Below are 14,382 nucleotides of genomic sequence, written 5' to 3' on the forward strand. Positions count from 1 at the left end.
GGCTATAGGGAATCCCAACTTGAATCCTGGGCCTTGAAAACTACATAAACTATGGGGGAATAAGTCTCACCATCACATTGGGAGCTGGTCTTCCTAAAGATAATTTACACAGTATACACTGAAATCAACAAGCGTGACCCAATAATGTAAACTATCATCTTATAAACCCCTAGAAGGTCTGGTTTATACAGACCTTAACATAAATTGGTTGGGAAATTAACATAAACTGTTTCATCTATTTGCATTTTATAGCCTGCATAACATTACTTATCTTACTCATACAGTCTTACTAATAACAAAATAAGGGTCTGTTCAGATTATTTGAAAGGGTTTTGTTCATAATGGACAGCTATGACAGATCCTTTAAGGGATTAAGGGATCCTAATTAATCCCTAAGGGTCCTTTTATATGGACTGATTCACAGGAAGTTAAGGGGATCAAACTGAATGTCAGTTCCCTGATCGTTGAACAAAGGCGATAGCTGTGTTCACATGAAGCAATCATCTCCTCTGTATGGGGATAAGCAACGGTTACTGTGACTGTTTGCCAGTAGCAGATCTCTTTACATACTGTACCTGTTCAGCTTTGGTGCCATGGATAACATGGTCAGCCCTTTCTCTTTGATTGGCTGCTATAAAGTCAGGTAAGTAAATTGAAGGCCTTGGCTGCATCTTTTCCATGTAAGGTCTCAGTTGCTCCTGGAGTTGCCAGTCTAGAACCTCTGCTCTCCTCATAGCATCGGCCAGATTTAAAGATGAAATATCCCAACCTAACCACATTATAAATAAAATAAAATAAAATAAAATAAAAGTTTACATATTGGTGACAGAAAACTCATTTGAGCTTAACAATTACCTGCATATTACCAGAGTAATCCTATTCAAGACATTTACGGTTTATCAACAGGACATAGAGTGGCAAAGGACCCCCACCTATTTGCAGAATGGGAAATCCCTGGTCCATGTACTGCCAGCTGAGGCAGCTGCATCCACATGTGTGCCAGGCCCTCTCCATTAAAGGGGCTGAGATTGGAATACCCATCCAACGTGGAGGCCAGAGGTGGCCAATGTTAAAGACGCAGGTAAGTGGGAATGGGAAATGGCATAGCACAGCGGCTTACACTGTTTCTGTAACTCAGGAGTTACAGAAATGGAGTAGCAGCAAGATTTCTGAGTGAAAAACTGATTACTCCATTAGCTCTCCCTGTGTCAGTATATACACAGAAGACTGTCAATCAGGATTTTCTCTGCTTTTCATTTAGAAATCCTTCAAATCATATCAACCTTTATAATCAGAGTTTAGCTGCTCTCTACGAAATAAGAGAAATTAACAGAAACGCTATGCTCTATAAATAAGTGTCCGTCAAAGTTTTACTCAAAATAATAACATACTATGGACGTAAAAAAAAAACAAAAAAAACACCTCAATGTTGTCCAAAGCAACCAATTAGATCAGTTCATACATTTTCAAATTTGAAAATTCAAGTTTGAATCTGTTTGGTTGCCATGAGCAAGACCAATACTTTTTTGCATCTGAAAAAGTAAACAAACCACAACTTACCATCAAAGATAATATCATTAGGATGTACCGTGGGAAGAAGGTCCCGAAAAGGAATATATACATCTCCCTCAGGTCCACAACCCAGACAGACTGTTGAAGACTGGAACAAGGAACCATAATAATTGGCCACCTAAAGCGAGAATTATATAAGTGAGAGCTATTCCTCTAGACACACATTCACCTGATTTCCATGCACTCAATAACCCATCTTAGAAAGAGATAAGATTATCGAAGGCTTGTGTAAAGTTTATCACCAATAAAGATAAAGAAACAAGATACCACAGAGCAATGTCTTTTACAGCTACTGGAGATCTGCACAATACATATAGCACTGTGCAGTACCTATGTAGTACCTGACTACATAATCTATATGATTTCATCATCGCATGGACATTAGTGGTTCTAAAAGTCTATTATATTCTCTAAGGATCTCTTTTTGTTTCTTAAAACTTGGGAGCATTACTTGTAGTATATTTAATTATTTGCCTAAAAACTTTTCTACTGGGATGGGAGAAATGATTGGATCTAGGGTAAAATGAAATATTATATATATATATATATATATATATATATATATATATATATATATATATATATATATATATATGTCACAGCGTACCTTCTTTCCTGTCTTGGTCATCCATGATAGTCCCATTCTGTTGGCCAACACTGCTGCGGTAACTGTGGTTCCATTGTTTCCACCCCAGCCAACTAGCATGACTCCAAGTTTGGGTACCTTTCTTTCTGTCCTGAAAGTGAACTTGGTGGAACATGGCTTGACCTGTGGGCAAGACAGCATATATTCATTATGTGGAAAGGAACAACAGTAGCCTGCAGAAAAAATAAAAATAAGCTCCAGCTGAGTGGTGTACGTGACAGGCGGTCCACCCGTCAACAGTAGGCAAGGTTTGGAAAGAATGAGACTGTATATAAGTACATTTTCACATTAAACATCAGAGTCTGTGAGCACATTTCACGCTACTAAACCACTAGGACAAACATAGCTATGATGTTAGTTTATAGCACTAGTTTGGCTGGAAAAATGAACTTTAATTCAGTCTAGTGCCATACTGGCAAGTGTCCACCCGATGTGGACAGGCAAGGGAAGTGCCCTGTTTTTTCATCAGTAGTACCTCCCGTTTCCTTTTTCTTATTGTCGCTGTAGGTGCCACTGAAATGGCCACAGCAGAGAATGGTTTATGCACAGTAGATCCTTGAGGCCATTATCCACAGCCACTGTGCAAGTGCCATCTACAAAATGCGAAGCATAGATGCTGGACTAAAATGACATAAGGGACAGTAAACCTGTCAGTCAAGTTGAAAGGGTAGGGAATGGGATTACTGATAAAAAGTCACTTTACTGCATGGTCTTACTTCATTTCTTTCAGCCCAGCCTATGAACTCCTCCATAGTTATCGTTGCACTTCTAGTTGTGTGGCCGATACAGCAGTTTTAGTGGTTTAGTAGTGTAAAATGTGCTGACAGACTCCCTTTAAAACTGCAGAATGTGCATGTGCAAAATTCAAGACTGCATATATGAAGACTTAGGTAGGCTCACACCTGGTACATTTGTTGCAGACATTTCTGCAAATCAAACTCTGCTCACATGCACAGGATTTGTATAAGCACCATTCAGATTCATGGGGTAGTCAGCGAAATGTCTGAACCTGGAAATATACCTTTAGGAGACAAATGGTGTATTCTATACATTAATTTTTATAAGAAAATACTGGTGAGAGGGTAGTTTCACACTTGCGGCAGAGAATTCCGGCAATCCGGACGTAAACGGATGGCATTTGTCTGACGGATCCGGATCCGTCTCACAAATACGCTTGAAATACCGGATCCGTCTCTCCGGTGTCATCCGGAAAAACAGATCCGGTATTTATTGATTGTTTGCATTTTTAAAGGTCTTCGTATGCGCAGACCGGAAATCCGGATCTGTTTTTCCGGAACACTTAGTACTGGATCCGGAATTAATATATTTCAATGGAAATTCATGCTGGATCTGGCATTCCAGCAAGTGTTCAGAATTTTTACCCAGAGAGAAAACTGCAGCATGCTGTGGTAGTTTCTCTGGCCAAAAAACATAAGAAGAACTGAACTGATGCATCCTGAACAGAATGCTCTCCATTCAGAATGCATTAGGATAAAACTGATCAGTTCTTTTCCGGTATTGAGCCCCTGTGACGGAACTCAATGCCGGAAAAGAAAAACGCTAGTGTGAAAGTACCCTTAAACAGAATTATCAAGAAAAGACTACTTTCACACTCACGTTTGGTGCGGATCCGTCATGGATCTGCACAAACGCATCCGTTCAGATAATACAACCGCATGCATCCGTACGGATCCGTTTGTATTATCTTTAACATAGCCAAAATAGATCCGTCTTGAACACCATTGAAAGTCAATGGGGGCCGGATCCGTTTTCTATTGTGCCATATTGTGTCAGTGAAAACAGATCCATCACCATTGACTTACATTGTGTGTCAGAACGGATCAAGCAGCGTTTTGGTATCTGCCTCCAAAGCGGAATGGAGGTGGAACGGAGCCAAACTGATGCATTCTGAGCGGATCCTTATTCATTCAGAATGCATTAAGGGCAAAACTGATCCTAACGGATCTCACAAACGGAAACCAAAACGCCAGTGTGGAAGTAGCCTAAGAAGATAAAGGACATTTCCCATAACCTATAATACAGATGGTCTAGTCTGGCCTCATAAAATATGACAGAATTAGCGCGGACAGATCACCAATATCAGATTGCTGGGACTCTGACAACTGGAACCCCCACCGATCAGCTGTTTTGGGCTGCTGTGGAACAGTGTACAGAGAAGAAGCAGAAGGCCTCATACAATGCATAGTTTTCAGCACTTGGAAGCTCTTCTGTGAGTCCATGAATCCGCACCACAAAAGATAAGACATGTCCTATCTATGGGTGTATTTTGCAGATCGCGAACCCATTTAAGTCAATAGGTCCCCAAGTAGCTATCCGCAACACGGGCACGGTGACCATACGGTTGTGTGAATGAGCCCCAATATTGCAATCCCTACATACAGTATATCATTACATTCACACATATGGGGGTCATTTATCAAACTGGTGCAAAGTAGAACTGGCTTAGTTGCCCATAGCAACCAGATTCCTCCTTTCATTTTACAAAGGAGCTGTCCAAAATGAAAGGTGGAATCTGATTGGTTGCTATGGGCAACTAATCCAGTTCTACTTTACACCAGTTTAATAAATGACCCCCATAGGCCGCTTGCAGACGAGCGTGTCTGGATCCGTTGCAAATGCCTTCAGTAAAAAATGTGTGATTTCCCAGGCAAAGTCATTCAGTTTTGCCTGCGATCGCGTTCAGTTTTTATCGCATGGGTGCAATGCGTTTTGATATGTTTTTTACACGCGTGATAAAAAAACGGAATGTATACAAACAACATCTCTTAGCAACCATCTGTGAAAAACACATCACATCCGCACTTGCTTGCGAACACAATGTAATTTTGACACAGCTCCATTCACTTCTATGGAGCCAGCGTGGCGTGAAAAATCGCAGTATATAGAACATGCTGCGATTTTCACGCAACGCAGAAGTGATGCGTGAAAACCAACGCACATGTACACAGCCCTATTGAAATTAATGGGTCTGGATTCCGGGCAGCGCAATGCGTTCGCATCAAGCATTGCACCCGCGCGGAATACTTGCTTGTGTGAAAGGTGCCATAGAGTTTCATTAGATTTTAACAACTATTTTTTTTAACCGCCTCCGGACCGCCTAACGCAGATGTGCGGTCCGGAGGCGGCAGCCCTGCACAGAGTGACGCATATACGCGTCATCTCGCGAGAGCCGAGATTTCCTGTGAACGCGCGCACACAGGCGCGCGCGTTCACAGGAACTGAAGGCAAGCGAGTGGATCTCCAGCCTGCCAGCGGCGATCGCTCGCTGGCAGGCTGGAGATGTGATTTTTTTAACCCCTAACAGGTATATTAGACGCTGTTTTGATAACAGCGTCTAATATACCTGCTACCTGGTCCTCTGGTGGTCCCTTTTGTTTGGATCGACCACCAGAGGACACAGGCAGCTCAGTAAAGTACCACAAAACACTACACTACACTATACCCCCCCCCCCTGTCACTTATTAACCCCTTATGAACCCCTGATCACCCATGATCACCCCATATAGACTCCCTGATCACCCCCCTGTTATTGATCACCCCCCTGTTATTGATCACCCCCCTGTTATTGATCACCCCCCTGTCATTGATCACCCCCCTGTCATTGATCACCCCCCTGTCATTGATCACCCCCCTGTCATTGATCACCCCCCTGTAAGGCTCCATTCAGATGTCCGTATGATTTGTACAAATCCACGGATACATGGATCCGCAAAACACATACGGACGTCTGAATACAGCCTTACAGGGGGGGGGGGGGATCAATGACAGGCGGGTGATCACCAATATAGATTCCCTGATAACCCCCTGTCATTGATCACCCCCCTGTAAGGCTCCATTCAGATGTCTGTATGATTTTTACAGATCCACGGATACATGGATCGGATCCGCAAAACACATACGGACGTCTGAATGCAGCCTTACAGGGGGGTGATCAATGACAAGGAGGTGATCACGCATATAGACTTCCTGATCACCCCCCTGTCATTGATCACCCCCCTGTCATTGATCACCCCCCTGTCATTGATCACCCCCCTGTCAGGCTCCATTCAGACGTCGGTATGATTTTTACGGATCCACAGATACATGGATCGGATCCACAAAACGCATACGGACGTCTGAATGCAGCCTTACAGGGGGGTGATCAATGACAAGGAGGTGATCACGCATATAGACTTCCTGATCACTTCCCTGTCATTGATCACCCCCCTGTCATTGATCACCCCCCTGTCATTGATCACCCCCCTGTCATTGATCACCCCCCTGTCATTGATCACCCCCCTGTCATTGATCACCCCCCTGTCATTGATCACCCCCCTGTCAGGCTCCATTCAGACGTCGGTATGATTTTTACGGATCCACAGATACATGGATCGGATCCACAAAACGCATACGGACGTCTGAATGCAGCCTTACAGGGGGGTGATCAATGACAAGGGGGTGATCACGCATATAGACTTCCTGATCACTTCCCTGTCATTGATCACCCCCCTGTCATTGATCACCCCCCTGTCATTGATCACCCCCCTGTCATTGATCACCCCCCTGTCAGGCTCCATTCAGAAGTCTGTATGATTTTTACGGATCCACAGATACATGGATCGGATCCACAAAACGCATACGGACGTCTGAATGCAGCCTTACAGGGGGGGTGATCAATGACAGGCGGGTGATCACCCATATAGATTCCTTGATCACCCCCCTGTCATTGATCACCTCCTGTCATCGATCACCCCCCTGTCATTGATCACCTCCCTGTAAGGCTCCATTCAGACGTCCGTATGCGTTTTGCGGATCCGATCCATGTATCCGTGGATCCGTAAAAATCATACAGACACGGAATCCAAATGCGTAAAAATTTTTTGACATTTATATTCCAGACTTCTTCTCACGCTTTAGGGCCCCTAAAATGCCAGGGCAGTATAAATACCCCACATGTGACCCCATTTCGGAAAGAAGACACCCCAAGGTATTCGCTGAGGGGCATATTGAGTCCATGAAAGATTGAAATTTTTGTCCCAAGTTAGCGGAAAGGGAGACTTTGTGAGAAAATACAAAAAAAAATAAAAAAATCCATTTCCACTAACTTGTGCCCAAAAGGAAGAAGAGAAGAAGTCTGGGATCCAAATGTCTAAAAATGCCCTCCTAAAAGGAATTTGGGCACCTTTGCGCATCTAGGCTGCAAAAATGTGTCACACATCTGGTATCGCCGTACTCAGGAGAAGTTGGGCAATGTGTTTTGGGGTGTCATTTTACATATACCCATGCTGGGTGAGAGAAATATCTTGGTCAAATGCCAACTTTGTATAAAAAAAAAATGGGAAAAGTTGTCTTTTGCCAAGATATTTCTCTCACCCAGCATGGGTATATGTAAAATGACACCCCAAAACACATTCCCCAACTTCTCCTGAGTACGGCGATACCAGATGTGTGACACTTTTTTGCAGCCTAGGTGGGCAAAGGGACCTTTGGGATTTCACCGGTCATTTTTTACAGATTTTGATTGCAAACTACTTCTCACACATATGGGCCCCTAAATTGCCAGGGCAGTATAACTACGCCACAAGTGACCCCATTTTGGAAAGAAGACACTCCAAGGTATTCCGTGAGGGGCATGGTGAGTTCCTAGAATTTTTTATTTTTTGTCGCAAGTTAGTGGAATATGAGACTTTGTAAGAAAAAAAAAAATATTAAATCATCATTTTCTGCTAACTTGTGACAAAAAATAAAAAGTTCTATGAACTCACTATGCCCATCAGCGAATACCTTAGGGTGTCTACTTTCTGAAATGGGGTCATTTGTGGGGGTTTTCTACTGTCTGGGCATTGTAGAACCTCAGGAAACATGACAGGTGCTCAGAAAGTCAGAGCTGCTTCAAAAAGCGGAAATTCACATTTTTGTACCATAGTTTGTAAACGCTATAACTTTTACCCAAACCATTTTTTTTTTTGCCCAAACATTTTTTTTTTATCAAAGACATGTAGAACAATAAATTTAGCGAAAAATTTATATATGGATGTCGTTTTTTTTTGCAAAATTTTACAGCTGAAAGTGAAAAATTTCATTTTTTTGCAAAAAAAAAAAAAAATAATCAATAAATTTCGATTAATAACTAAAAAAGTAAAAATGTCAGCAGCAATGAAATACCACCAAATGAAAGCTCTATTAGTGAGAAGAAAAGGAGGTAAAATTCATTTGGGTGGTAAGTTGCATGACCGAGCAATAAACGGTGAAAGTAGTGTAGTGCAGAAGTGTAAAAAGTGGCCTGGTCATTAAGGGGGTTTCAGCTAGCGGGGTTGAAGTGGTTAATCAGTGTACATTACATGAAATTTCAGCCATTACCTTAGTAACACCATTTTCTTCATAAACTTGGGTAGTATCATAGTTGTAATCTGCCTCTATACGATCCTTCAAGTATCGCACGTTAGGGCTCTCAATCTTGAATTTCTCTGCCATTTTTAATCTGTGGAGAAAATATATTACATTAGACTTTGTGGAAAAAAACATGCCAGACAGAGGTCCACATTGTCATCCTCCGTAATGCCTCTGCTCAGGTAATCCCCCCTCTAAGGACAAATTACTCAGCAGTGCCACATGGAAGGCAAGCTACAGGACACCAATGGGTAAAGGGGAATTTCACCGTAAAGAAGACGGACGCTATGTGACAACAGCAGGACACCTAATGTTCTAGGTTTTCCGTTCTGCTTCAGCTTGTACCCATCACCTGGATTTCCTCTCTATGCATTGCATCTGTGGTATACTTCCCACTGCGGTGTGCATGAATCGGACAGATCCTTCCATGATGACGTGTTGTCACTACACCCACTCTCACTACTACTCCTATTCTTCAGCTGGCAGCTGCAGTCTGACAGGCCATGCATGTTTTTGTGAAATGAATGAGCCCTGAAGACCCTGGCACAAGGGGGCATGGCTCAAGTTAGTCAGGCATCTAACCTGCCAGAAAATCAAGAAGGGGAAGGGGCAGATGGTGAAACTCTGCTGAAGCATTTCAAGGGTTAAACTAGGAACAGATAACAATATGTTAAAATAATAACAGAAATGAAGCCAGGATGAGCCTACTGGGCACCAGAACCGGCAGGTCAGTCTATCCAGTAAGGGCATGATGTGCCAAGACAAGAGGCAGATAGAGATGTACAGCCCACCACACAGTCTCTTACATGAAGGGATGCCAGCCTCACTTCTAGAGGGAGGACTTACTGCAGGTATGATAGAAACTATGGCTGCCACTCCCGGAAAGGCAGACTGAGCACTCACCAGTGTGTACAGAAGCTGTCAGGAAGTGAAGGTGCCGGCTATGCTGGCTTCGCCCTCTGCTTGCTGCCTAATATCAGCTTTTCTCTTCCCCTCCTCCTGCCTGGCCACCCCCAGCTGGCAGCCCGCCCTCCAGTTATACAAACCCGCAGGGAGGGGGCACGTGGGAGCGCCGCGCACTGACAGATGGAGGGCACTGTTCCTTGTGTCAGTGGTGGGACGGGTCTTCTAGAAGGTTCTCTGCTGCTTCAGTCAAAGTGTGCTTGTTCGGCTGGTAGCGCCCGACTTCCCCATACATATACATCAAAGTGCTTGCTTCTAAACTGTGAAGGCCGCTGCCAGACACCTATGGCGGAGCTTATCTTCCTGCAGAACAAAAGGATTGGTGCTAATTCGCTGCCAGTCCTGGAGGGTTCGGCTGACAATGATGTCTATATCCCCTATCTGCAGGATCCAGAAGAACTATTAGATTGGTGGGGGTCTTACCACTGGGACCTCCAATGGGCTCCTTAAAATGAATGGGCATGAACACTGCTGCTCCATTCATTTTTATGGGACTTAGCTTGGCTATTTCCAGCAGATCATTGATATGCCCAACCTGCAGCTCCACGACCAATGTTGCCAACCATCCAGAAATTCCTAGACAATGGGTAAAAATAAGGTCCCTTTCACACAACCTTTCACACATTTCCACGCGGGTGCAATGCGTGATGTGAACGCATAGCACCCACTCTGAATCCTGACCCATTCATTTCAATGGGTCTGTGCACATGAGCGTTGTTTTTCACGCATCAGTTCTGCGTTGCGTGAAAATCGCGGCATGTTCTATATTCTGCGTTTTTCACACGGCCCTGGCCCCATAGAAGTGAATGGGGCTGCGTGAAAAACGCATTTCATCCGCAAGCAAGTGATAGTTGCTAAGAGATGTCGTTTGTAAACCTTCAGTTTTTTTATCACGCGCGTGAAAAATGCATTGCACCCGCGCGGAAACAACTGAACGCAATCGCAGACAAAACTGACTGAACTTGCTTGCACAATAGTGCGAGTTTCACTGAACGCATCCGGACCTCACCCTAAGTTCACACCTGAGTGTTTTACAGCGCGTTCCTACGCGTTGTAAAGCGCTCAACAAGGAGAAACCAATGCTTCTCTATGGGAATGGTTCTTACCTGGGCGTTTTACAGCGCGTACGATCGCTCTGTAAAACGCCCGACGCTCAAACAAGTTCTTGAGCTTTTTTTGGGGCGTTTGTCGCGCGTTCCCATACATAGACTTTCGGGAACGCGCGACAATGGGTGTTCGCTTGTCTCTGTATGCGCGATTGCAAACGCCCGTACAATCGCGCATACAGAGCGCTCCTTTCGGAGCGCTCAGGTGTGAACCCAGGGTAATACGTCACGCTTGTGTGAAAGAGGCCTAAGGGTATTTTTTCTAGCGTCTATGAAAAAAATTAGGCGTGTCTGTAATTTTTTTTTTGAGGCTGAGGGTACTTGAGCAGCTCACTTTGATTATAATTCTCAGCATTTTAAAGCTCTCAGTAAATGCTGGAATTACATTTATTACTTATAATCTTTATAGTTCATATAATTTTCCATTTTTTTCATAAAAATGTTGGCTGCTGTGATTTTGGGATAAATGATCCAGAATAAAAAAATGTTTGGGTTGGCAACCCTGTCCAGGACCTCCATTCTAGTGATCTGTGAGGGTCCCAGCATAGGACCCCTACCAATCTAATAGTTATTCCATATACTGTGGATAGAGATAACCCAAAAGTACCAGAATGCCCCTTTAAGAGTTGGTTTAAAAAGAGAAGTGTTTGACTTTTACCAAGAAGCCCTATTAGAAATTGCATGTACTCTAGCCTTAAAGGGAGTCTGTCACCACATTTTAGCATGTTAGACCGTTAAAATAGGGTTATGTGATCCAGCCAGAACATAAAAACGGTGCCTTTGTGGTAGAAAACGGACTTTTCAATTTGCCGAAAACGAAGTTATAAGATTATCTTCTGAGCCCTCTCAAGTGCCCAGGGCGGTCTCTCAATCCTCGGAGCCCCAGGCAGGCACCTCCTAAACGGCTGATAACTCTGCCCTCCGTGCGCCTCTGCCCGCCCGTTTACTCCCCTCCCCTGTCCCTTTCCACTGCGGCTGTGCGGTACAAATCGTAGCGGGCGCATGCGCAATGCGATGCCCGCTCCTGGCAGGGCATCGCAATACCTATTGCGCATGCGCCCGCTACGATTTGGACCGCACAGCAGCAGTGGAAAAGGACAGGGGAGGGGAGTAAACGGGCGGGCAGAGGCGCATGGAGGGCGGGGTTATGAGCCGTTTAGGAGGTGCCTGCCTGGGGCTCCGAGGATTGAGAGACCGCCCTGGGCACTTGAGAGGGCTCAGAAGATAATCTTATAACTTCGTTTTCGGCAAATTGAAAAGTCAGTTTTCTACCACAAAGGCACCGTTTTTATGTTCTGGCTGGATCACATAACCCTATTTTAACGGTCTAACATGCTAAAATGTGGTGACAGACTCCCTTTAATGACTTCTTAACCCCATAGTGACCATCCATACGCCTTTATTCGGCGGTCACTAAGGGGCCTTAGGCTGATCCGCCGCGTTTTCACGACGGCCCGCTCTAAGCAGAGAACAAGGGCTTGGCTCTCACATGAGAGCCAGGCTCCTGCTCCGGAGCGTAGCTATAGGGAAAGCGGGTTCTTTGGGGCCCAAACTCAGAAGGGGCCCATCATGGAGGAGGATTAAAAGGTTTTATTGTCAGGGTCCGCTGATGGATTGGCTGCGGGGCCTCAGCTGAGAGAGCCATTAGTTGACGAAGTGGGGGTTGCGAAGAATTTACTGGAAGGGGGAGGCTTGTTAAAAAATTTGCTCTGGGGCCTATTCATTCCTAGTTACACCTCCTGCTCTAACAGCCCAGATGGGCAAGAGTGCCTATCCGAGCTGCTTAATCCCTTAAATGCAGTGGGCAATGGTGCCCGCCACATAAGCAGTGACAGAGGTATTGTACTGCCTCTCTCTCCCATTGGCACCCAGCAAGTGAGATCGTGGGGTGCTGATGTGTGTATAGGCTGGCAGGGACCGGGTCTATACCCCAAGCCTGCCTTGAGTGTTCCCCAGCAGGCTGCGCCTCTCTTGTCAATATTAGTTTAACACTGACATTAACCCCTTAAGGACCCCCGCCGTACATGTACGGCGCTGGTGGACGTCACTTAAGGACCAGCGCCGTACATGTACGGAGGGCTGATCGGACGCATACGCCGGCATCAGTAAAAACACAGATGCCACAGCCAAAGATGACCGCGTCATGCAGAGGGTTTGGGGAGGGTACGGGTGCTCTCCCCTTCCTCATCGGGTCCCCGATGGCAGAGAAGGCAAGCCTGATGCCTTCCATAGGCATCGGAGATTGCCTTCTATGGAAGCCAGCGAGATCCAGCCCTTAGGCTGGGTCTTACAGGCAGGATGGAAGTATAAAAGCTGACAGCCAATGCATTACAATACAGGTTGTATTGTAATGCATTGCAGAGGGTATCAGACCCCAGAAGTTGAAGTCCCAGAGAGGCACAAAAATAAAAAGTACAAAAAAGTGATTTTCATAATAAAAAAAATAAAGTATCAAGTAATATAAATTTACATTTCCCAAAATAAAACACATTAAATTGTACAAAAAGAAAGATAAAACCAGACATATTGGGTATTGCTGCGTCTGTAACGACTGGCTCCATAGAAATATCACATGATCCACCCCCTCACCTGAACGCCGTAGAAAAAATAAAAACTGGGCTAAATCAATCATTTTTTGACACCCTACATCACAAAAAGTGCAACTTCAAGTGATCAAAAAGGCGTATGCCCCCCAAAATAGTACCAATAAAACCATCACCTCATCCTGCATAAAATGAGCCCCTACATAAACAATCGGGCAAAAAATAAAAATAAACTATGGCTTTCAGAATATGAAGACAATAAAACATGATTTATTTTGTTTCAAAAATGCTTTTATTGTGTGAAACTTAAACTAAAAAAATATACATATTAGGTATTTTGACATCCGTAACAACCTGCTGTTTGTAAATATCACATGATCTAACCCCTCAGGTGAACACCGCAAAAAATTAAAAACGGTGTAAAAAAAATCACAAAAAGTGTGATACCAAGAGATAAAAAAAGTTATATGCACCCTAAAATAGTACCAATCATCTCATACTGAAATAAATGAGCCCCTACATAAGACAGTCGCCCAAAAAATAAAAATAAAATATGGCTTTCAGAATATGGAGACACTAAAAAATATTTTTTTTCAAAAATGCTTTATTATGTAAAACTAATCATATTTGGTATTGTCGCGACCATAACAACCTGCTCTATAAAAAGCACATGATCTAATCTGTCAGATGAACAAACAATAAAATAAAAAAACTGTGCCTAAACAGCTATTTTTTGTCAGCTTCCTCACAAAAAGTGTAATATAGAGAAACTTAAAATCATATGTACCCTAAAGTAGTACCAACAAAACTGCCACCTTATCCCGTAGTTTCCAAAATGGGGTCACTTTTTTGGAGTTTCTACTCTAGGGGTGCATCTTCAAATGGGACATGGCAACTTAAAATTATGCCAGTTAAGGCTACTTTCACACTAGCGTTCGGGCGGATCCGTCTGCATTAAAATGGCAAAAAAAGTGAAAATAGCCTCGGACGGATCCGTCCAGACTTTCAATGTAAAGTCAATGGGGGACGGATCCGCTTGATAATTGAGCCACATTGTGGCATCTTCAAACGGATCCGTCCCCATTGACTTACATTGTAAGTCTGGACGGATCCGCACGCCTCCGCACGGCCAGGCGGACACCCGAACGCTGCAAGCAGCGTT

General features: G+C 44.1%; 1 protein-coding gene across 2 annotated transcripts in view; it reads right to left on the reverse strand.

Annotated features, from left to right (window-relative positions):
- Positions 1-14,382, reverse strand: part of ISYNA1 (inositol-3-phosphate synthase 1) — a 114,167-nt gene that overhangs the window by 25,702 nt on the left and 74,083 nt on the right. Inside the window, exons 1-5 of one of the 2 annotated variants that reach the window (XM_044278870.1) lie at positions 9,512-9,646; positions 8,579-8,699; positions 2,180-2,341; positions 1,561-1,690; positions 576-769 (exon numbers count right to left, since the gene is read on the reverse strand). In XM_044278870.1, the coding sequence (XP_044134805.1) occupies positions 576-769; positions 1,561-1,690; positions 2,180-2,341; positions 8,579-8,692 (600 nt within the window). In that variant the 5' untranslated portion in view covers positions 8,693-8,699; positions 9,512-9,646. Of the gene's footprint in view, positions 1-575; positions 770-1,560; positions 1,691-2,179; positions 2,342-8,578; positions 8,700-9,511; positions 9,647-14,382 lie in introns of those variants that run through there. The other variant, XM_044278871.1, reaches the window with a different exon arrangement.

Source organism: Bufo gargarizans, chromosome 2 (assembly GCF_014858855.1).
Source record: "Bufo gargarizans isolate SCDJY-AF-19 chromosome 2, ASM1485885v1, whole genome shotgun sequence".
Classification (NCBI taxonomy): Eukaryota; Metazoa; Chordata; class Amphibia; order Anura; family Bufonidae; genus Bufo; species Bufo gargarizans.